This window comes from Glossina fuscipes, unplaced genomic scaffold, assembly GCF_014805625.2.
Source record: "Glossina fuscipes isolate IAEA_lab_2018 unplaced genomic scaffold, Yale_Gfus_2 1, whole genome shotgun sequence".
NCBI classification, from domain to species: domain Eukaryota; kingdom Metazoa; phylum Arthropoda; class Insecta; order Diptera; family Glossinidae; genus Glossina; species Glossina fuscipes.
This window is the reverse complement of record NW_023998415.1, coordinates 17313673-17336897: the sequence shown is the minus strand read 5'-3', so window position 1 is coordinate 17336897 and position 23225 is coordinate 17313673. Positions and strand designations below refer to the sequence as shown.

Sequence of the window (23225 nt, the reverse complement as noted above, 5' to 3'; positions counted from 1 at the left end):
AATTGGATAATAATGCTGACCTTAAGAGGTTTGCTGAAACTTTGGAAAAGGTGTGCATTGATACCATTGAATCCGGACACATGACTAAGGATTTGGCCATTTGCATTAAGGGCATGAATAAAGTCGAACGTAAAGATTATATGGAAACCTTTGAATTTCTAGATAAATTGGCTGACAATTTAAAAAAAGCCTGGTCTCACTGACTAAGCCGAGATAATAGCGTTGAATATAAAAAATCTCATCTCTAACTACATTTCGATGTTACGATGGCCAGTTAGTCTCACTCTCGGAACATATATGGTGGATGGTGGTTAACGCGTTATTTTCCATTTACGTTATTTTCTATTGAGGCTTTTTATATCGCTTAAGAAGTGCTTGTTTAGCGTTTTGTAATATGCTTTCAAATAAATTTTCTAAAAATTTTTATACCGAATCCCACAAAATGTTTTTTTTTTAAATCGATGCATAAGTTTACGAAAGTTTTATGTGCTTTGGAGACTCGCTACATCATGGTAGGACGATAGAAATTCTAATAGAGTATCTTGTTAATTGTAGGTGTGCCAAGACGTGAACTAAGGTTCAAATCGCTGCCCCAGATACCGCCACTTATTCCCCAGATCTGATTCGCAGCGGCTACTATATATATGTTCGCAACTCATAAAAGACTCGATTTTGAAGGTCTTGACAAATCATTAAATAACTTTACATTAATATAACATATTCGGTCGTGGCCGAATCTTTTATACTCATCAACCTTATCCTAAAAGGGCAAAAAGAGTAAACAAACTAAATTTTCATATTCTATAATATGTGGAATGGGCGCGGCCGGTTTTTTTAAAAGTTCAAGTCAATTCTAAATTATTTTGCAAATTTGTAGGCGATGTCTTCGTTTTCGCTAACAGAAGAATATTTACCGCAAATACTACACTACAGTTGCGCAGACAGACAGATGAACAGACGGACAAACGAACATGTTTGCGTGCATTATAAATTTGAAACTGGCCCAAGAGTTTATATACATTATGAGACTTTTGAACACTGCTTCTACCTTATGAAGGTATTGAAAAAAATAATAAAATTTTGATACTCTATAACACTGAGTGGGCGTGGTCTGTTTTTTTCTATTTTTACTCAGATGCTACACCATCGTCCATGGAATATATCTGGGAATTTTTGTACATTTTTCTGCTACGCTTTATAAGTAATAAGCAAAGTAGCAATTGTTTTATACCTTCTGTGAGGTGTTCATAGTTTAGGGGGTGATGTGGGCATATCTTTCGATCGATTTGGGCCGTTTTCAATATCAACATGCGCGCAAGAATTTCCAATGTTTCTGCCAAATTTGAAGTCGATAGTTTCACTTTTGCAGCCACCAGAATTTGTACAATAGACACTACGCAACGGACAGACGGACATGTATTCGATGCTGATCAAGAATATATCTTCCTTCTGGGCGTTGCAAACGTTTTGGCAAAATGAATATACCCCTCATCCTTCGGCGATGCGTATAAAAGTGTCATCGAAACGTTAGAGAAAGTTTTGACTAAATAATTCTCTGAACGGAGAATAAGTTGTTGAATAAAATCAAAGTTTGGCCAAAAAAAAAGAAAATAATAAAAATTTTCTTCTACGCGCTCGTCCAATTTATTGACCAAAATTACAAAGCTGAAAATTAGCATATACACGTTTAGTCAATGGTCATTGATCGAGTTCGAAAATTGATGTAACTCACTCCTATAATACTATAAATGCCGTAAATCGTGGCAAATTTCGGACTAAAACTTCATAAGAACCATCTCGAGTGTCAATGAAACAAAAGAGTGCTATGCCTGCCTTTTAACGCATTGAGACTTACCGCTCATTACGATTATTCATTTAAAATATGGCACAAATATTTGTTGGAGGGAACTAAGGAGGGCGACTCGTTCATTCAACATCCCCATGCAACAAACTAATTACAAGGGATTGAATATATTACTCGGGAATGATGGGTGTTAAAAACTCTCCTTAAAGCAAATGGCATTATTTTAACTTATTTGTAACTAACAGAAAGATGAATGAATCGAACACTCAAACCTATATATAATAAGGAATTTCATATCCATAAGTACTAAAGACTGAAGGTTCATGAACATATTTTAATTGCTAGTTTTATAATCCTCGCCACAGGTGATTCACGGCTACATGGATAGCGATCGATTCAGAATCATTTTGTAAGTCGTTTGAATTCTGTCCATCCGTCCTGTTTTCTTTTGTTTAACATACAGACTGCAGTTTTTGAGAAATTTTTCACGAAGTTTGGTACACTCACGTGTTTTGGGCCAAAGACGAACACTATTGAAAATGATTCGGATCAGACTACTTTTTCGATCACTTGCCGTATAGCGCCTTATTTTAAAAATATGTCCTATGAAGAAACGTAAATTGATGTAGGGTATTTAATAATGCTTGCGTTCACCCATTGCATTACCTTTTGTTGTTGTGTTGTTCCCTGTGTGGCCCTGTATTCTTTATTTCTCGACTATTGAGACTTGCAGTTGTACAACAATAGTCGGATATATATGTCTGCAATGGAATCTATCTGCATATTATGTATTTACTAATGCCCATGTCTATCTGGTTGACTAAAAAATAGATTAAGCTAAGATTCTTCCGTTTGCCAGTGATGAGTATATAAGTATTATAGAAGTATGCTGACAATCGACGAATATATTCTCTGACTGCATCATTTGCTTCCCTAAATATAATAAAAGCTTTTCATGACATTCTATATATCTATCTATCTATCATTATCTAATTTAAAGACAGTGTAACCCCGTCGTGTAATCCTCAAATTAAATGCTAAGAAATTGCTAACAATTGCGTAATATGATATTGTATCGAGAAATACTACATCAATATGGTTATTTACCCAAACGGAATTACCTCAAATCAATATATATATATATATATATATATATATATATAGAAAATATAGAGACTCACACACTTTTCACATTGACTTTCAACAATAACCAACGGCACGCAGCAATCACTCCCTTAACATTCAAAGGTCTTTAACCCGTTAAAAGTCTGGTTTAGTTTTGTTTTTATTCCCAATTTCACTTTTGCCCTTTGCTTTTACCACAAGCTACAATTTCTTGCATATTTTTTTATATGCAATCTACGCGCATAGGTTACACTAAATTGATTGAGCAATTTGCAACATACTGCGGTAATACACATTAGAGACTATCTAAATATATATGTATATACAAATATATATATATATATATATATATACCTGTCATCTACAAGATCGGGAAGATCCGGAAAATATATATCATGTTGTGCGTTGTACTTAAAATTTAGCAGAGGCATTCGATTTGTTGCTTACACGTCTTACCGATGTTCAGTCAACGAGATTTTAATATGTGTTATGTTATCTGCAAAATCTAAGTCTGTCATATATTAGACCCTGATTGATGATGAGTGAGTGGATGGAAAATTCATTTTAAGGCGCAGATAGTTTTCTTATTTATTTACTTTTTCGCCTTTTGTTTCGTTTTTTAAGAAATTCATCAATATATTGACCGTTATTGCGACAGAAGAAATAAAAACGTTCATAAGAATGGATACAACATAACGCAAACAACAATAACAAGTCAAAGGGACAATTTTATGGCTTCACTTTTTACATTTTAAAACGTTTAGTAAGTGGCTTTATTAGATTTACGAATAGTAAGTTCCCTACAGTCTTAACCCGTTCGAATAGCAAATAACACGTCCAAAGAGTCTTATATCAATGCGATACATTGAAGTGAAATTAAAATTTAAAAGAAAAAAAGAGAGGAAACTTTTTAAAAGAATAAGCAAGGATTAAAAGGATATGTTTATTTTTCCTCATAAAGGATTAGTGCGTCAACATTTCATTCGCATTGGCTGGTTGCTGCAAATATTCCTAATTTTATTACTGCTATCGGTGGCCGAAACATATCCGCCGAATAATAATTACCGGGATTTGGATATATGCAATCATTGGAATGGACGAAGACATTTTTTGGAATTGGGTGAACGTGGCGATTTGCATGCTCGCAATGTTACTACCTCAGCCTTCAGAGTAGGTTTTAAGGCGGCGCCTTAAGTGCGCATTAAAACGAAATTTTCTCTCTCTCTCTGTCTCGTTCTCTCTTTCTCTCTCTCTCTCTCTGTCTCGTTCTCTCTCTCTTTCTTTCTTTCTCTTTATATATGTGTGTGTGTGTTTGTGTATTACAATTATGTAAATAAAAGAAATTTCAGAGTACTCTGTTTTCACCATCTTCCACGAATAATGCTTTGAAAAATCGCACCACCACCGACATCTGGTACCAATGCAATCTCGAATTAGTTACATGTGCTGAATGCGTCATACGTATAACATTCACTCATGCCAACTTTTCAAAAACATGTGAGCGCATAGCCAATTCGGGCGTAGGCAAATCATCGATGTGCCCCTGTGAACATATACAATTCTCGGAACCGCCATATGATACGACAATATCCGGGCAGGAGTTTTGTGGTGATGGAAAAGTTTTCCGCAGCAAAACAAGAACTCTGTTGCTGAAATTCTTCTATCGTGCCACCAATAGCCATGTGTTTTCGTTGCAATACTTTTCCGAACGTAAGATGAGCCTCCTTTTTAAACGCAACACTTTTCGAAACAGATTTCGGATTATGAAGATAAGTAAAGGGTTAGCATTCTACTTATGTAATTAATTTCAAAAATTTTAGATAACTTTAGATCGTTATTTACTATTTTATTGGGCTATTAATTGGGCTGATCATGCATTTGATCTTCATGTAATTCGTCTCGACGCCACTAACAAAGAGCATTTTTGCGATCGTGAATCGCACGAACAACAGATCAGACACGTATAGATGGACATAGGTAACTCTGATCGAGACAAGCTTTACTTGTTTTATCTAAAATTTATACGAATAGAAAAAGAATTCTTATGCATTTCCATTCTTCAGTGATCAAAGTTCAAAAAAAAAAAAAAAAAAAAAAAAAAAAAAAATTTTTCTTAAGCTTACATTTTATCATTACGATATATTTAGCTGCTCGAGAAGCTATTCATCCATTGCAGTCGATGCATTCGCATATCAGTAAAGTCAGAATACAGTTAGAGTTGAAAATGTCAAAAGTCTTTCATTTTCGATAAATTTTCTCTAACGAAACTTGTTTAACAGCAGAGAACCGCATTCTTAAGGCTAATCAAGTCAACCTTCTTTCAAATTAATCATCGCCAAGACAGACGTACGTAAAGCAAAGTAATAGCCATCTAAAATCTACTTTTTTATGCAGCTATGCAGCCTTCGTTTAAACTAAGATTTAAATTAAAATTGTTGTTGCATCTGCAATTTTGCAGATATATCAATCTGAACGTCAATAAGGTTCACTTTTTCTGCAATTCAAACACGGACCAAGATCAATATTGATCGCTTTTACGGACAAAGTGGAAAATGACTTGAATGCGTAGCAAACGGCGACCTTTAAAATTTTCATATATAATATTTGCACCGATACCTTGCAATCTATAATAAATAACCATCGAAAATGGTCACCGAAAATGTGTAAATAAAAAAGGTATCGTTGTGGTACAAGTCATCGTATATAAGAATCTAGTAATATATATAGTTTAGAAATAATTGAACTATAAAGAATTATGAAACATTGCTCTTACTAATCCGAAATCTGATTAACTAACAATGGGTACACGTGTGGAGATCCTACGACATAGATAGGAATCGTAATTGCATCTAAAATTTAAACATTAACGAACTAATCGTTGATAGTTACATTCTGTTTATGTGCGCATGTGCGCACATCAGGGACAATTCCTTTATTACACTAAACGCACTTTTTGCTATTATGAAATGTTTCTGCGAGTAAAAATTTTTTGCCATATTTCCTCACCAGCTGCTTTCTATGTCTTTTTAAAAGTCGGTTAATGCAAGATTTTGTAGGTCTCCTCACGTCCCGTTATTAGTTATCAAACGAATTTTTCTGATTTCTTTATGAATTTTAATGTTTAAAGGTAATGTCAAAATTATTAGCGGCTCTCCGCGTCAAACAATTATCTCGAATTATTCAAATCAGAAAAGTATGCAAACTCAAGTAATATCAACCCCTTACTTTCCAATGACATATCCACGGGATTATGGCATTGAACATATATTGACCTGTGAGGCGGACAACTGTCATGTGCGTTTGGATTTTACCGACTTTCAGTTGGGTTTGACATCGACATTAGAGATATTCGATTCGAACGGTCAAATGTTAGACTCATACACGGGTGAACACTTCCGCCCTCCCATCATTATAAGTAGCGGCAAATCTTTGTTACTGCAATTTCGTGGTAATGGCAATACTGGTGCTGGCTTTCGAGCTGAAGTAACTTTTATATCGGTCAAGCAATTGAAAGAAGATCGTTTGCTGCCCTATACAGGTAACAGGTTGCGTACAATCCTTAAAAAAAACTTCAAGAAAAAAAAAAATTTTGTTTTCTTTTATATAGATTGCGGTGGGATGGTCTCGGGACCGGGTGGCGCCATTACTATGATGAATATGATTGAAAATTCGACCGATGTACGTTTCTTTGACTGCATTTGGATTATTAAACCGGGAAATAATTACATGATGATGAAGACGCACATATCTCTCAGGGTACAAGAGTTTCACGGTATGGCTTCGCGTTCTGATTTAACTATACGTCAAGGAACCACCTCGGATGCATTGGAAATTGAGAATGTTGTTTGGCCTAATAACGGTATGAGCAAGGAAAGTCACGTAGTACCTATATTAACCGGTTATTATATACGCTTACGTGGCGTATTCGGCATGTCTTCCAAATTGGCCATCGTCTATAGTGTCTTCAATTACTTAAGTAAGAATAATTAATTATTTTTTTCCTTCGCTATTTAACAAAACAAATGAAAATTCCATGGAATTTTTTTTTGCTTAGATTGTTACATTGGCTCAGAATTTTTGTGTGGCAACAATCATTGCATTTCCATTCGCTTACACTGTGACGGTTTTGATCATTGCGGCGATGGTAGCGACGAGCCAGACTCATGCGAAGAGGATTGGGCTCATCTGCAAAACGATCGCCGCTGGTATTCTCACAAACCAAACTATTATTTTCCTAAAATTGAGCAATATCCTGATCTGAAAACGGCTACCGGTATATTCATTGTTTCGACTTTGGGCATATTTGCCGTATTATCGGGTTGGATGGTGATATTGTACAGAATGGGCGTACGTGCTCGACATCAGAGGGAATTACAAAACCATTTGCAGACAATTAGCGAATTGCTGGGTACGAAGTGATGTTATTAGAAAATGTTGTGAATATAGTTGCTCTTCCGTTGTGTTAGATCGTCAAGAGGAAATTACACCGGATGAGCCACCTAGTTACGAGGCGCCGCCCGATTATGAAGAGGTTATCAAGATTGGCATGGAACAGGAAATGCGTCAACATATGGATCGTCCACGTCGACATCATCGTCATCGTCGTCGAAGAGAACGCGAACATTGCGATCGCGAACGGAGTTGTAGTCGTGCACCCAGCAACGCTACTGTTCAGTCATCAGTTCCTATACACTGTCACTGTGCTGAGGATAGGCCAACAACTTCGGCTGCAGCAGCAGCCGCTACAGCAACTGCACCGGTTGAGGCCCAATCACATGACAAACCGGCTGAAAATGCAATTGCGGGTAACAGTAATCAAGGCGCATCGCAAGAAATAATGCACCGTCTCGAGACAAACGCTGAAAATTGTGGTAAATTAAAATTAATTAGCATACATCACCCTACCATAATCAAAATCTCCTGCTATTCTCCTCTTCCGTATTCATCAACATGTGCATACATTTTTCTATTTACGCTTTCCATTTTAACCGCAATAAAGATGCGCGTTTACAGGTGCTACAGGCACGTCTCAGGCGTCAGAGGTGTCGACGTCGACAAGCAACGATGGCTGCAACAGGTGCAAGCACTACAAACGGGAACTTAAAACGAAATGCGCTTCGACGTCGCCAATGATCACAAATAAAATTAACAACAATAACAATAATAACTCGTAAGTTTAAATTTCAAAAAACAAACGAACCTAACCTAACTAAATAAAATCCGTTATATTATTACAAAACAATAATCAAGGTGTGCCACCAACACACAATTGGAAGAAAATTCTCGTGACTTTTGTGATGATTCCCTAAATATATCTTTAACCTTGGCCAATAACACAAATGATAGTGCAGGTGAAGTAAAATTCGACTTTTCAAATCAAAAATTAAATTATTTTGCACACACCACCCAAAAAGGAAGCGGCATAAATACGTGTGTGTTTCTTAATATAGCAAATAGTGTAGTGTATATTTGCCTGTTATTGGATTTTTTGCATTTGCAATACGATATATACGTAATTAACGTAATATTGACACGGAAGCGAAGCGTGTCATCTAAATCTGTCGATAGACTCTTTATATAGGTGTTATGTGCTAAATGTTTTAAACAAAACGGAATATAGTTTTCATAATATTTTTTGCTTGCTTTTTCTTGTATCTATTTTCGATTAACTTGCTCGATTTTTATTCATATGCAGCTACTTCGTCACGTCCGAAAAGTTCTAGTAATTGCACTGAACAAACCTATTTGAAGCGTTCTTGGATTGTGGTTAGCAATGGCTCGCATAGCTATAAAATGCCACGTTTGCGTCATACTTTTTCTTCGCCCGAACCATTTCAAATATATTGTAACGATTGGTTGAGCAACGATACGCAAAATTATGGTTCGATTTTACCATACGAGCGTAGTTTTATATCAAGCAATAACACTAGTTACTTTGGCTCCGAATTATCCCGCGATACATCCGCTTTAAGTTTCTCCGTCAAGAAACAATATCAAGCTACGACACCAACATCGCCTACTAATTCAGATTCGGGCAATATTCATCGTCAAAATACATTAGAACGGCGTCGCAAGCGTATGTTGATGTCTGAGCTGGACAGTGACGATGGCAGTAAAATATCCTGCTTCGGTAACGTAAATAAACAATTGCGAGTCCAAAGCAAACTGAAACAATCAAGTCAAATATTAAGACGTCATACACGTAGCAAATCATTTAGTAATTTAAATCAAAACCGTTCGAGAAAAGTTATGAAGCGTAGCTCATCTGTGGACTTGGTAACATCAAATCAAAGGCTTACTAATGAAATATTTCACTTAAGTGAAGCAAAAATATTTATGATTTAATTAATATATAAGAACACATCTCTCTTCAGAAATCTAAATCGAAAACATTCAATTTATTTGACAAAAAAAAGAGTTTGAAATTCTTAAAAATAAAACTAATTTGGTCCAATAAACAATAAATCACTATATTCGGAGGTTGCATGTATTTTGATCATCGAATTCTACAGGTAAAAAATGATAAAGAAATTGAAAATTAACAAGGTACATCATAACGATTGAATTCAATGATTTTTTTCTTACTCTACATAAAACAACAATTTTCCATTTAATATTACTGACTAATTCAGCGGGCGCCGGCGCTAATCATGGACCGCTCAAAATTTGCATTTTCAACCCTCATAACTTTTGCGGTTTAATTTGAAGAAATTTTCTGCCGAACCTATTTAAAAGCTTATCACAATACTGCTCCATCATATGCCAATTGATAATTTTGGTTCCAACAGTTTTTGGGAGTGGCGATTTCGATGTCAATAATAAGAAAACGGCTTGGAGGACGCACAAAGCGCGGAAACAATGAATTGCACGACTTATTGGATGAAAACTCACCTTAAACTCTCAAAGCATATTCGGACAGCTCTATCAATTGATGAATCAACTATTTCTAGACGTTTACCTACGATAAGAAAAATCGAAATTGAGGAAAAATGGTTACCTCGCACATTCACTGAAAATGCCATTCAATGAATACTTGTTGCAAGATACATTGTCGCAGCTCGAATGGGAAGCTCTGCCACACTCAGCATACTCACCAGACATTTGCGGCTCGTGATTTTTCAATTATTCAGATAGATGCAGCATGGCTTGGCTGGCACGCGAGTCCGCAAAGTTCAAGAAGTGCGAAAATGTGTCGGCAGGTGGATCGCTGCCAAAAAAATTATAAATTCTTTCGACATGATATCGCAATATTGCCAAAAATGTTGCAAAATGTTGTAAAAAATGATGGGAACTCTTGTCGATTAATATATATTGTCCCAATTTTCCACAATAAATGCCTTTTTTCAAGTGAAAAAATGGCCAAAATACATACAACCTCCTAATAATGTAATATTTACAGTTACTTATATAGGAAATTTATTGTGACAATACCTACCAACGTAAGTTAAAATGAGACAGTGTCCTTTAAAAGACCGCATCACTATTAAATATTAAACCTATTTAGGTAATATATATATAAACATATATGAACAATGCAATGACTTAGACATTCATTTCAAATACAATTAAACGTTTATGCAACAGTAACAAAATGTCTAACCTCAAAACGACTTGTTTTTTTGTTTTTTTTTTTTTTTTGTATTTATTTAATTTAACTTTATAAATTAATTAACAGAATTCAGCTATAGCGAAGACTCAGCCGAATGGCGCAACTCATGCACTTGAAGATTTAACCTAATTTAACAATTCGAGTAGAAAAAGGTCTTGAAACGACTGACATTTAGCACAATCATACAAGAAGATAAACAACGTATCTATCAATTACTCGTCAAACTTCCTATTAGGATTTCGTAAAGTAGGTTTTAATTATTAGTTTAGGTAAGATGTCGAAAGTGCGCAGGTATTAGGAAGTAAAGTCTTAATGCAAGCAACAGGATCCGATAGGGAAATTCGATCATAAATCTCATTTAGATTGCTTCAAAGAGGCCTAAGCGAATTGAAAAGCTCATAATTTAACCTGGATTGGCTAAGTTTAATAATAAAAAGAAAATGTCTTGTCGGACGGACAGGAACATTAACATTAATTGCACTTAACAAAAGCGGCGATTCCGTGGCGCCGTTAATCGGCTTTATCATGAAAGTATTGTCCAATACCATCCTACATTCCGCAAGTGACGGCAACGATAGAAGTATCAACTTACTTTCATAAGGGGGTTGAGGAATTTCGCAGCGCAAGAAGCAGAACCTGTTTCGGCAAAGATTGTATGGAATTGATATGGCAACGATACGACGGTGACCATACGACCGAGGCGTATTCCAATACAAGGCGTCCTAAGCGGACGTATAGTCTTCCCGTCACAGATGAGTCGTCAAATTCCCTCGACGAGCGTTTGACGAAGCCTAACACTGATCTAGCTTCATTCACAGAGTGTTCAACATGCAAATTGAATCGAAATTTACGATCAAACACGATACCAAGGTGCCGAAATGAATATACACTCTCCAACCTAAGTGGATCTATAAAATATTCTATTAAGAACGAAGTTCCGCCTCGAAAATGGCAGCGTCTTACATTTCTTTTGATTTGATTATACAGACCATTGGAGGAACACCACGTTACCAAATTAATAGAGAAGAGAAAAGAAGCAAGAACAGTTTGATGGGATATAGACAGATTCAATAACTAACGGAAAATCATTGATGTATAGAATAAACAGAATAGGTTCCAAGTGACACTTAATAAAAGCACTTGTAAAGCACTCAAAATGATCTATCATCTGGACAGGAGGACAACCAATTAACAAAATATGAAGAGAAACTTAAGCCACACAATTTATGGTTAATTCTATCAAAGGCCTTGTCTAAATCAATGTAGATAAATTTCGTTTGTGCGTCCTTGGAAAGGACAACAAATACATGACAAGCAAAGTCAGGAGAGTTTGTGTTCTAGGTGTTCTAATTACCCTTTCAAAATGCATGCTAGCACGGAGCGATGACGGATTTAATAGTGAAGTTAATCCGAGATGTAATAATACGTTCAAAGAGTTTAGGCGAAACACTAAGTTTGGCAATTCCTCTTTAGTTTGCAACATGATGCCTCATTATCACTTTTATAAAGTGGAAGAATAAAACTAGTTTTTCAAGAAGCTGGAAACGCATCCAATACAAGAGAACGATTGAAAAAGAATGCAATAATCCGACAAAGCTCATCTGCGCAGTCTTTGAGAACAGACGAGGGAAGTCCATCCGTAAGCGGCATACAACTATACTTTAAGGACCGTAGTCCTTGTAGGACTTCATTTTCAGTAGATAATTTTTGTTGGGATGAATACGCATTCAATCAGCTGGTACGGATATGGCCGGAAGGAATTACAATTGCTAGAGATGAAATTACATTGAAAGAAGTTAGCAAACAAAATTAAAATCATACCTCCATCCGACGTTTCGCAACCATTCAAAGACAGAACCGAAGGTAATGTCATAACTTTTGTCTTAGGCCTTCCCCGACTTAAGAACACTATCGTCCTGCTATTAAATACCCTACGCCAGATTGTCTAACACAATTCTTATTTTTATTATAGTATATCATATGTTTCGATATGAAGGCATATTTTTCAAGTATGCATTCATGGGGAAGCCAGGCACAAAACACAACTTAATATAGTGCCAGTTTATTTTTTACATAAAGCAGGATCCAAACATAGGCTTAGATGGGCCAAATTTTGTAGATTTCAGTTTTGTATGACATTACTATTATGATATAATTTTCCTCATGAAGCATTGAAAATTATAACTTTTTGTCGCAGGAACCGCAGTCTTCATTATATGACAGGGTGTTCAAAAATTGCCCTAGCCGATCGAAAATGTTCATTCCCATTTAAAAAGCCGAAAGACTACTGCTTAGCTATTTTTGCTAAGAAATTTTCAAAAATTACAATTTTTTTCCATATAACGACTTTTCAGAGTATCGGAAGTGGTTGAAAAAGTGGTTCAGACTTCAGACGGACGGACAAGCTTAAATCAATTCAGACTACGATTCTGAATCAATCGGTATAACAAAAGATGGATCCATCTTAAGCCCTTCTGCGTGTTACATACGTCCGCACTGACTCAATATACCCGGTACCACAAATGGTGTAGGGTATAATGACAATCCTCTCATTACATTATGTATTTATATTTTGAAGATAATTTATATAAACGATGTCCAAAAGATCACACGATTTCCGCAGATCCCCGATCGCAACTCTAATTAATTCTTTTTCTATTTTATTTATTTTAATGCGACGGACAAAAACCAAGTATAGATATCTTTTTTTTTTTTTTTTTTTTTTTTGTTTTTTTTTTTTTTAATACATTTAACTTTATTTTGAATTTCGTATATTAGGTGTGAATATATTTCATATTAATTTTCATCTTTATTTTCTTACATTTCACGAGTATTTAAAAGTGCAAAAAATTTTTATATCCATATTAAATATAGCAAAGGCAATGAGATAATGTTCTAAATGCTTTTAAACCTCGCAATTAAACAAAGAGAAGAGAGAATGTCAAGCAAATAAATTAAATGAAAATAAAATATAAATTAAAAAAATTAAATATTATTTACTAAACTGAAATCTTTGTTATTTTTTTTACATATTTGGGAAGGAAATATTTTTTATCAAATATATATATATACGAGGACTAGGTAAGCGGCACTTGGCAACTTGCTTTACCTAACCTAACCTAACCTAACCTAACCTAACATAAACATAAAAGACGCAAATACGACAATTATATTTCTGTTATTTTTGCATATGTATGGATATATAGGTGTCGGGTTTTGGCTGATACATAACACGCGTTTAGATGGCATTTAGAAATATTTGCACTTTATTTTTAAAGTTTGTATTTCTTTGCCTACTTATGTCCCTTTTTAAAGAATGAGTATATCAGGTGCGAGAATTTGATCAACCCCTGAAAAGCCCAACGCACCAATAAATAATATAAAGGGTAGATTTTTGCTTTCAAAGTTTTTTTTTTTTTAAATTGTATACCAGCTTGTAAAACAATTTGGCTAATTTTGAAACTATGCGGTCGAGTCGTAAGTAACTTCGGATACAGCTAGCTAGAATCTATTGTTCGTATATACCCACTTACATTTAAGTCAACGAAAGAAACGAATTTTTGTTTTCACTATATAGATGAGAATTCAGTTAATCTTATGTAAATTAATTGTTTTAAGTGGTGCATGTTACATTTGACACCAATTCGACTCACTTGAGTGGGGAATCAAAAAATGCATATTCGACATGTAACGCTTTGGGTATTTAAACAAGGCAATAATGCTAAGGCGATAGCTGAAAAAATATGCACCGTATACGGTGAAGGAGAAGAAATTGATTTGAAAAATTCCATCCTGGAGATACGACCTTAAACGACGGTACGTGCTTCCAATTTTGGCGGCAATCTTTTAAAGGCAATATTGGTACAAAATCCACGCCCTCCAACAATGGGTATAGCAAAATTAGGGGTTGAATACCTCACAAATAACTGTCAAATTAACATAATTTTGTTATTCAATGAAAACGAAACAAGAGTAAGTTACTTCTGACTCGACCTAATAGTTTAGGGAAAATGCAAAACGAAAATTGAGATAAAAATTGTCTTTATATGTGTATTGCATATGGTTTCGCAATATATAGCGTATTTTATATACAATAAACTCTAAAAACAGACGGAGCAAAAAGGCTATATTCGATTTGAACAAAATCTTTTTACTTCCATCTGTAGTGTACTTAAAAAAAAAAAAAAATTCTTACATAATTTGTGCGGAAAGTATGAAAGCGCAGTATCCAATATATAGAAGAATGCTCATGAAGAAATTTATCTCAGTATTAAGATGAACTCACAACTTGTCGATTGGGACAACTTTTGAATGCTAAGTATCAGATCCGTATTCTACCCAAGTTTATAACTTTTTTCAACGCCTGTTTTCTAATGCATTTGATAACGAAATTTTGAAGAATTTGCATACAAAAGTGATAACCAATATCATGTTTTCAAGTTTTAAATTTTTTCAATAACAATCAGTTTTGAATGTAAATAAATCGATTTAAATAGTTTTCAACTTCCCAAAGCCATATATTCTTTGGAAAAATGTCTACGGGCAGAGAGAAAAAAAAAAGAAAAGAAAATCTAAAAATTTTAATTATAAAACAAAAACATTAACATGTGAGAATATATGGTCAAGTGAATAAAATTGTTAATTTAATTTATAATAATAAATTTTATAAAGGAATGATAAGAGTCTTTGTTGCAGAAAAAAATTTGCTTATAAGATACAATAATCGAACAATGTTGAAACAGTGCTGTGTCGTTTTAAAAGTTTCTCATCTGATAAAACTAAATTAAAAAAAGCATTCAATTTTTTTTTTTTTTTTTTCTTTCAATTAATTGCTAATAAAACGTAATGTGTAAAAACAATTAAGAAATTTACATTACATTAGATTTGGAGCAAATGCAGCGTACCACTCGTCTCAGAAATTTTCCTGTCAATTCTTCAACGATAATTTGATTTTAATAAATCAATGGAAACAAATTTCAAATCGATACTTGCTGTAGGATCCGCAGACTATATGTAACTATATAATACTGGCATTTTCTAATGTTTATGTGCCGATCCGAAAGTAATGCACTCACATTTTGCGACCACGTGAATATTTACCCAAGACATTACACGGGCAGACGGACCCGAGAAATGAACACGCTTCTTTGATACTAATCAAGAATATACATACTGTTTTTGGGGGAAGGAGGGGGGTGTCTCTGAAGCTTCTTTCGGGACGTTGCGAACGTTGTGGCAACATGAATATACCCCCATTCTTCGGAGCCAACGATACTTAATCACTTAATCAAAAAAAAGAACGATTTGTTTATGAAGAAATCATAAAATATTTCCAATCCTTTCTTGTAATCTTTTACATTATTTTGCTCGAGTTTAAGAAAATTGAGGAAGAAATACCATAGAGGATTAAAACAGGATGTTATCGACAATCCAAATTCGGACAATTCAGAATTTCAAAAGACGATGACTTTCATAAGACGAAAAGTTAATCCCTATGTTGCGTGGGCAATTCTTTTATGTTAAAAAAACAAATCGGGGGAGATCTTAATTTAAATTTACATCATGAAATTGTATTAGAGGGTAAAATTCGTCTCCAATTAACAAAACAGCGTATATGAATGGATACACTTTAAGTTTTAGTATTAGTTTGTATAATGCTGCTGGCAGACTGAATAAAAATATATATGTAATTACAAATATAGCATTAATCGCATATTAATGCCATCTTTCCTCGATGTAGCAATCAAATATTGTTAAAATATATATATATATATATATATATGTATATACATTTATTCAGAGACAACCGCATATATACGATGCATTTATCTAAATTCCTTGAAGATTATTGCCGTGTAGTAGTGGCCATTCAAAAATTCAATTTATAAGTCTCTCTTTCTAGCTCTAGCTCTAGCTCTGTCTCTCTCTCTCTCCTTACGATACTAGTCTAAAAGATTTGCAGAGATCTGATAGGTAGGAGTTCGAATTTCGTTAATTTGAATTTTATATAAATGTTTCTTTGAAATGAGAAAGATTGATGCGATTTTAATCAATATTGCGTGTATTCACTACCATACCTATTTATGCTTATATTTAAATGCTTAATTTATTTTTCGAAATATGTATTGTTGCATGTGTATGTATTTTCTTTTTTCTAATAACGTTGATTCATGTTTGCTTGTATAGTTAAATGGAGAGAATTTTTCATTTTTCATTTTTTTTTTTTTTTTTTTTTTTGGGTTTTGCAAATCACATAAATTGTATGTATTGTATTTAGTATATTGTGGAGGCATATATATGTAATCAATGCTTTCTGGTTAATAAGCATTTAAAAGTGAAAAGTGGATATTTTCTAATACACTTTCCTTTTTTCATTTTTTCTTTTTTTTCTTGTGCTTTGTTAACATTTATTTATCGTTTATTAAAATTTTTCCACTGGCCTCTAACGGTACAACGATGTTACGCAAACTATCGATACTGTTACGCAAACGGGTAGCTTGAAATTTCGTTTGCAATTTCGGTGAGTTGCTTACTGAAAAAGCCTTAAATTCCTAAAAAGACAAAAATCAAAGAAAAACAGAGACACAGAAGCTTTAAGATTTAAAATAACGTACCACGCATTCGAACGTGTAAATTTATTAAGAAAAGTAAAACTGTATTAATGAAAAAAGCGTGTCAATGCGTAGAGCATAACCAAACATAAAAAAAATAAATAGCAATCGATTATTCAAAAAAAAAAAAAAAAAAAAATGATTGTATAACTTAAACTGATATAAATGATATGGTATTTGATGTGGGATCGATTTAAGAAATATTTAAGATTATAATGAAACTTAAAATAAAGTAGAACGACAAATAGGGAGCTTTCCACTTTGATAAGGAATTAGAAAAACATAAGGAAAAAAGCATAATAATAAATAACGAAAGGGACATCGTTTATGTTTATTTTTTATGGAGTCATTAATCGTTTAGCTTTTCAAGCTTTTCTTGCTTTACGCAATATCGAATGACACTTTTTAGTAAAGCCGCAAAGGCAGTTCGATGCAACCGCGTTTTGTATTTGAACGAAACGGAACATGTGATATGTGTTTATAGTAAACAAAAGAGTTTTAGTGTGCAACATTGTACATAAAATTGTTTCCAAGTTTATGCATTAAATTACTTCGCTTTTTTTTTTTTTTTTTTTTTTTTTTTTTTTGAGAGGGGGGTGGGAGCGGTTGGTAATTGTGCAGAGATAAAATATTGCCTAAGATACCTGATGACCGCTGGGAGAATTGGTTTCACTGCCTGCAGATGACATAAATGACTGAAATGTGGCTTGTGCTTCTCGGCCAGTGCGCGTTGCGACCTTTTCTTGCAGAGTATTTAGCGTTTTCGATAACCACGGTTGCCAGCTATTTCGATTCGTATGCATTTCTGTAATGGTAGTGCTCAATTGATGATTGAGATCCTGATTTTTGCATTCCGCTTCAACCTGAGCCAATTTCGCTCGAGCCAACTCCAATTCCAATTCCCGTATACGTTGCAATGCCGTATGCAGAGGGTCCAAAGGACCTAATGGAGCATCATTGTAATGTTTGATGGCCGTAAGTGACAAGCGGTTATCAATTGATTTCGAAGATGCGGCTTCGCATTTGACATATTGTGAATCATAATGTTTTGAGCAAATATTACACTTGGACACAACATTCTATAATTATAAAAGAGACATTTACATTTCTCACTATTGATAAATCCTGACTTACTCGAAAGTTGACCAAACTTTCATTTAATGTTGTTATATCCTGCTCCAAGCGTTGAATAATTTGCTTATAGTCCTGTATAATGCCTGTATGTTTTCGCTCCTTTTCAATGGCACGTTCATTGGCCTCTGCCAGTTTTTGTTGCATATCAACAATTTCACTTTGAAGTTTGCGACGTTCTTCACCAAAACGATTCTCATAGATCTGTGCTTCCTTCTCTATACGCTCTTTATCTTGCTTCTTTAGCATAAACTCGTCTTCGTAATGCCTAAGCTTTTTAATTTTACGCTCACAGGCCATTTTCATAATACGCCTAGCCTGGCTAGAACTACGACATTTTTTGGGCAAAGTGACACGGAAATATTTTAAAATGCCTTCAAAATCGAGTTGTCGTAAATCATTTTCGCAAATTGACAATAACGTAATGGCTACTTGGAATAACAATGGCAGCCCGTCTAAAAGAAATACATCCAATACGTGGAATACGAAACACAAGGGAAAGCGAGCAGTGAATAAGGTAAGAAACCATTGCGAGGCATACATGTGTGTTTCAATGCCACAGGCCACAAAATGTTCATGTAATTTAGGCAAGTGATCTTTAATCAGACGTTCTAGCTGATAGAGGCGTAAATAGAGAACTTCAAATCCCTGTTTGTAGAGATCACGTAAACCATAATCATACATCAATGAGACCAAAACGCAAAAAGCATCTTCCTCTGGCATCTATAAAAAAAAAATGCAGTCGTTAAGAACATAATAAAAATAGAGAATTAACATTGACTTACGTGCAGCAGCAAACTGGCGGCTATGAAACTTAAACCTTGACAATATCCTACTTCCTTATCGTAAACCGCGTAGGCCTTTGACACCTTGAAAAGAGAGTCTTGGCCTAAAAGTGATTGTAACTTTATAGTATTATACGTTTCTCGATCTTTTCGCATGGGTACCAACCTGAACCACCACTTTCCTTAAAGCATTTATGAGCTGGAAATGTTCGATGTATGTCACGTTGTATTACGGTTTCACACTTTGTTTCCTATTGAAAGAGAGGAAAGTTTCATATTTTAAAAAATACTCTATCTATCACAGGCGATAAACATTACTTTGGTTATTAATATCTTGTACATATCATTCATTTCGGTTTTAGACTCGATACTTGCTAATTTTTGCCAGATTTTTTCACGTAATGCTTCTGGCACACCCAACCGCACTAAATTAGCCAGATTTTTTGGCCTTTTTTCACCATCCCATTCCTTGAGTATCGGATCCCATTCATCAAGCGTATCCTGCGAGCAATCTTTAGACACCTCGCCCGTACCGCTAAGCAATGGTTCGTCGCCATCCGATAACTCATCGTTATCGCTCGGGCACTCATCCTCTATCGAAGCAATTGATGAAGAGCGTACAATGCGCGACAAATTGTTCATACCGATTTTTAACAAATACGACGAAGAAGAAGAACCCGTCTGTTGCGGTTGTTCAATGATTTCTTCGGAAGGATCTATAGAATTAACTTTCCAACTAAAATCATCAGTGGTACGTTTCAAATGCAAATAGAAACCCAACGTCATGGGACGCTTTGGTATAAAATGGTCCCTAATGCGCAATTCGCCGGCTGATTGTATAGTGACTGGTGTTTCTATAACAAATCGTACGGGCTCTTGTATTCCTCGCATTACGATGTCTACTGCTACGGTTAGGAACGTTTTCGACGTTTCTACGTTTAACTGTTCGAAAGCTTTTTCACCAGCCTTCCATTCAGCGCGTATGTAATACGGATTTAATGGAAGTGACGTATTGACCGGTATTGATATATCACCACTACCCACTGACGATGCTTGCTGTTGCAAATAGCCCATGCCTATCATATCAATTAGACGCATATCTGCTTGACGCACCAATTTCCCAGGACTTAACAAAACACCAAAACAACGTTCTATGAAGAGAGGTTGTAAAACAGTAGACGGAGTCTGTTTAACGGTAATGTACACCTCCTTATCAGTATTGGCACGGAGCTTGAAGCAATTACGATCACGTGGCACCGGAGAAAAGGAGTTCTTCGCCATTTTCTCCCGTATCTCTAACGAAACAATGAATTCATAGCCAGCCGTGCTCAAAAGGTTGCCGCTAACATCTGACGTAACTGAATTGATCATATTACTATCCACGGCCGAAGTTAAACTGCAAGTCATGCTGGGAGGATATGCGTTAAAGGCCTTTTGAAAACAAGCTAAAGACCATAAAGAATACTTTCTAATTTATACCCAACGAAGGAATATATATGACGCGAGCATAACACTTACCGCTAACTTGATCGACGGCTTCGGGAATATGGCAACGAAATACGTAGCATAGAAACAAAGATTCACCATGTAGCCAAGTGAAGGCAAAACAACCATGTTCGACAGTTTCAATAGGACCGCGAAAATATAAAATAATACTTTGAATTTCATACCTGGCTATAATGCTATTAGTTTCAGCGTCATGTAAACTATATATTAAATAAAGGTTTCATCAATGTAGACATAATTGATAAAAAAAATGAATAAGGATTATGAACTTACACCACTAAACCGTCGGAGCAGTTCGGTATACTAATAGAGATTTTTACACCTTCCGAACAAGACCCGCTATTTAATTCGCTCATTATTCGGTATACTTCACCTTCTGATTTAGGAGCGTTAATATTAGATCTTCCTAAATAAGTAACGCCGGAGAAAATTGTGCAACCTTGATCAATTTCTGAAACTGTCGATAGAAACGCATGTATATGTACGTCGTAAAAGACTCTATTTGAATCAGGAAAGAAACGAAATAAATAAACACTTACTCTCTTCATCGGTGTCGTTTTTTTCCGGTTTCATAATGTCCTGCTTTTCCTTAATCTCTTGACTGTCGCCAGAAGCTCGGTCAACAGTCGCTACTCGTACAGCTGCTGTGGCCGAGTCCATGCAATCATAAAATACTGACTGGCCTACACGATTCATTTCTGAGGTGGAATCGTCGCTCTTCGGTGTTGGTGTACTTTTTGCCCCGCAATAAGATAAAGAAGTCTTTGTTTTCATATTACTTGCAATCAAATCAGTATCGAGTTCGTTAGTTTTATCTGGCACAACTAAGATTGGACTTGAAGTTCCAATTAAAGGTAACGTTAAGGATTTTTGTTTTAACGTTACGTTACGATTTGCGATGACTATAAATGCAAACGTGAGCAAAAAAATATATTCCATTAATTAAAAACTAAATACATAAAGAAAACGAATAGAAGAGGTTTTAAGGGGCGTTATTTGATAACGATATTACTATAGAAACCAATTGGGTATATGCATAAGTGTGCTCAGCTGTTTATTGCTAAACAGGTCAATGTTTTTTATGCTTAACAATAAATACGTTGGTCGATAAACCAATCAAGTAAACAAAGCAAAATGATTGCTAAGTGAGAAAATAGTTAAATATGTAAATAGTACACCTCGAGCTACTTAACCTGCCCAATCAAAGCAACGAATTCACTTTCTTAAAAATTAATACATTATTATAGTTCATCCCATCTATCAGGGTAATGCTATTGTACTGCTTACCGTCGCACGATTTATCTGATTCCAGATCTTTTAAGGCATCAGTCATTGCATGTTGCAAATCTGATATATTACGATTATTAGCAATATTCAATGATGGTTGTACGTCAAGAGGTGTGGCCACATTACTATCGGTAACGATTTCATATTCTCCACTTGTGGTTATTGATGATTCTGATGATTTCGTACTTAAGTTGTCATCCATATTATAAATTTAAACAACAACAAAAACAATGAAGTGTTATGAGAAATATACAAGTACGCAAATCGAAAATTGTCGCATATAATTTGAAAGTTGTGTAGGCATTCAGATCAATTGTTCATTTTGACTAAATCGATTGAAAATTTGGTACAAATTTTTTTTTTTACTTCAATGACTACGACGGTATGATTAGGTCCCTTTTTCCCTTTTACATCCAAAATGTTTTATTATTAAATTTCTTCATCATTTATTTGATCAACAATTGGAAGAGATTCTTTCAAATTCTCTTTCAAACGCCATGCAAGATATTTTTTATTTAATATTTTCTACCCGATCTTTTTTTCAAAAAAAAAAAGCCAAAACAAAATACTCGCGTTTTTATTGTGTTGCAAATTTTTTTCCTACTTGAAGGAAATTCTTATTCGCTGACAGAAAGTTGACAGAGCTGCCAACTTCACATTTATTTTATACCGTGCAAAGCAGTAGAAACAAAGTAATATCGCAGCGAACATTCAAACATTCAAACTTACGGCAATGCAATATAATGTTAAATTTCAAAAGTAACCTTCATCAATATCAAAAATCTGTAAAAAACATCTATATAGGAATTAGCAAAATTTGTGAACTATGTATAATTTTAGAAAAATTCATTTTAAAGGTTACCAAAATAATTCCGAAATACATAACTTAATGCGAATAAAAAAAAACATCTCTCCAATGTAAAATGAAGCCTAATTTCCAAAGCGACCAAAGAACATACTCTCAAACCAGTCCCTACTTAAGTAGATATATATGCAGTAACCTATGTTTACCTCTCAGATTTGAGTGCGGACGTATAATGTTTATATATCACTAATCTCCAATTATTCTATCGACGAACAAGCTTGTATTAAATTACTAGAAATTGCGTTCATTCTCTTTTTTAAATATTTATGGACTTTTTACTTAAAAGTAATAGCTAATTGCAAAAGGGTCTTTTTTTGGATGTTGACTTAAGATGGACCGAACCAATAAATTTGTGGCTTATATGTCCAGATAATAAACAGTAGCAATTATTAACAAGAAATGCATATAAAACACAACAAATAGCTAAAGCCGATATGTTAAGTTTAATATTAGATTGTTGAGTTTTTGAAAGTAAACGTAAAAGAAAGTGTTGCAAACTTTG

The 23225-nt window shown here is 34.6% G+C and overlaps 3 protein-coding genes across 5 annotated transcripts in view; 2 read left to right on the top strand and 1 right to left on the bottom strand.

The window, feature by feature from the left end:
• The window catches only part of LOC119632486 (isocitrate dehydrogenase [NADP] cytoplasmic), a 1911-nt gene extending 1478 nt beyond the window's left edge, over positions 1-433 (top strand). The window contains exon 3 of the mRNA XM_038025406.1: positions 3-433. Coding sequence (XP_037881334.1) covers positions 3-203 — 201 coding nt within the window. The 3' untranslated portion in view covers positions 204-433. The remainder of the gene's footprint in view (positions 1-2) is intronic.
• Positions 434-3734: 3301 nt separating this feature from the next.
• LOC119631963 lies at positions 3735-9394 on the top strand. Of its 2 annotated transcripts, none has more exons than XM_038024610.1 (9): positions 3735-4099; positions 4279-4639; positions 6057-6467; positions 6537-6905; positions 6984-7337; positions 7396-7800; positions 7943-8099; positions 8180-8280; positions 8625-9394. In XM_038024610.1, the coding sequence occupies exons 1-9, from the start codon at positions 3869-3871 to the stop codon at positions 9272-9274; spliced, it is 3039 nt and encodes a 1012-aa protein (XP_037880538.1). In that variant the 5' UTR covers positions 3735-3868; the 3' UTR covers positions 9275-9394. The 2 variants fall into 2 exon arrangements, with proteins under 2 accessions (XP_037880538.1, XP_037880537.1); XM_038024609.1 differs by having other exon boundaries at positions 4270-4639.
• A 7377-nt stretch (positions 9395-16771) lies between these two features.
• Positions 16772-22441, bottom strand: LOC119631456 (rab GTPase-activating protein 1-like). 2 transcript variants are annotated; one of them, XM_038023678.1, is made up of 10 exons: positions 21859-22441; positions 21111-21473; positions 20845-21028; positions 20584-20771; positions 19384-20510; positions 19232-19316; positions 19066-19169; positions 18284-19003; positions 17794-18213; positions 16772-17089 (listed from the first exon to the last, which is right to left on the bottom strand). In XM_038023678.1, exons 1-10 carry the CDS (start codon positions 22058-22060, stop codon positions 16946-16948), a joined length of 3537 nt encoding a protein of 1178 aa, XP_037879606.1. In that variant the 5' UTR covers positions 22061-22441; the 3' UTR covers positions 16772-16945. The 2 variants fall into 2 exon arrangements, with proteins under 2 accessions (XP_037879606.1, XP_037879605.1); XM_038023677.1 differs by having other exon boundaries at positions 17794-18228; positions 21859-22438.
• Between the last annotated feature and the right edge of the window lie 784 nt (positions 22442-23225).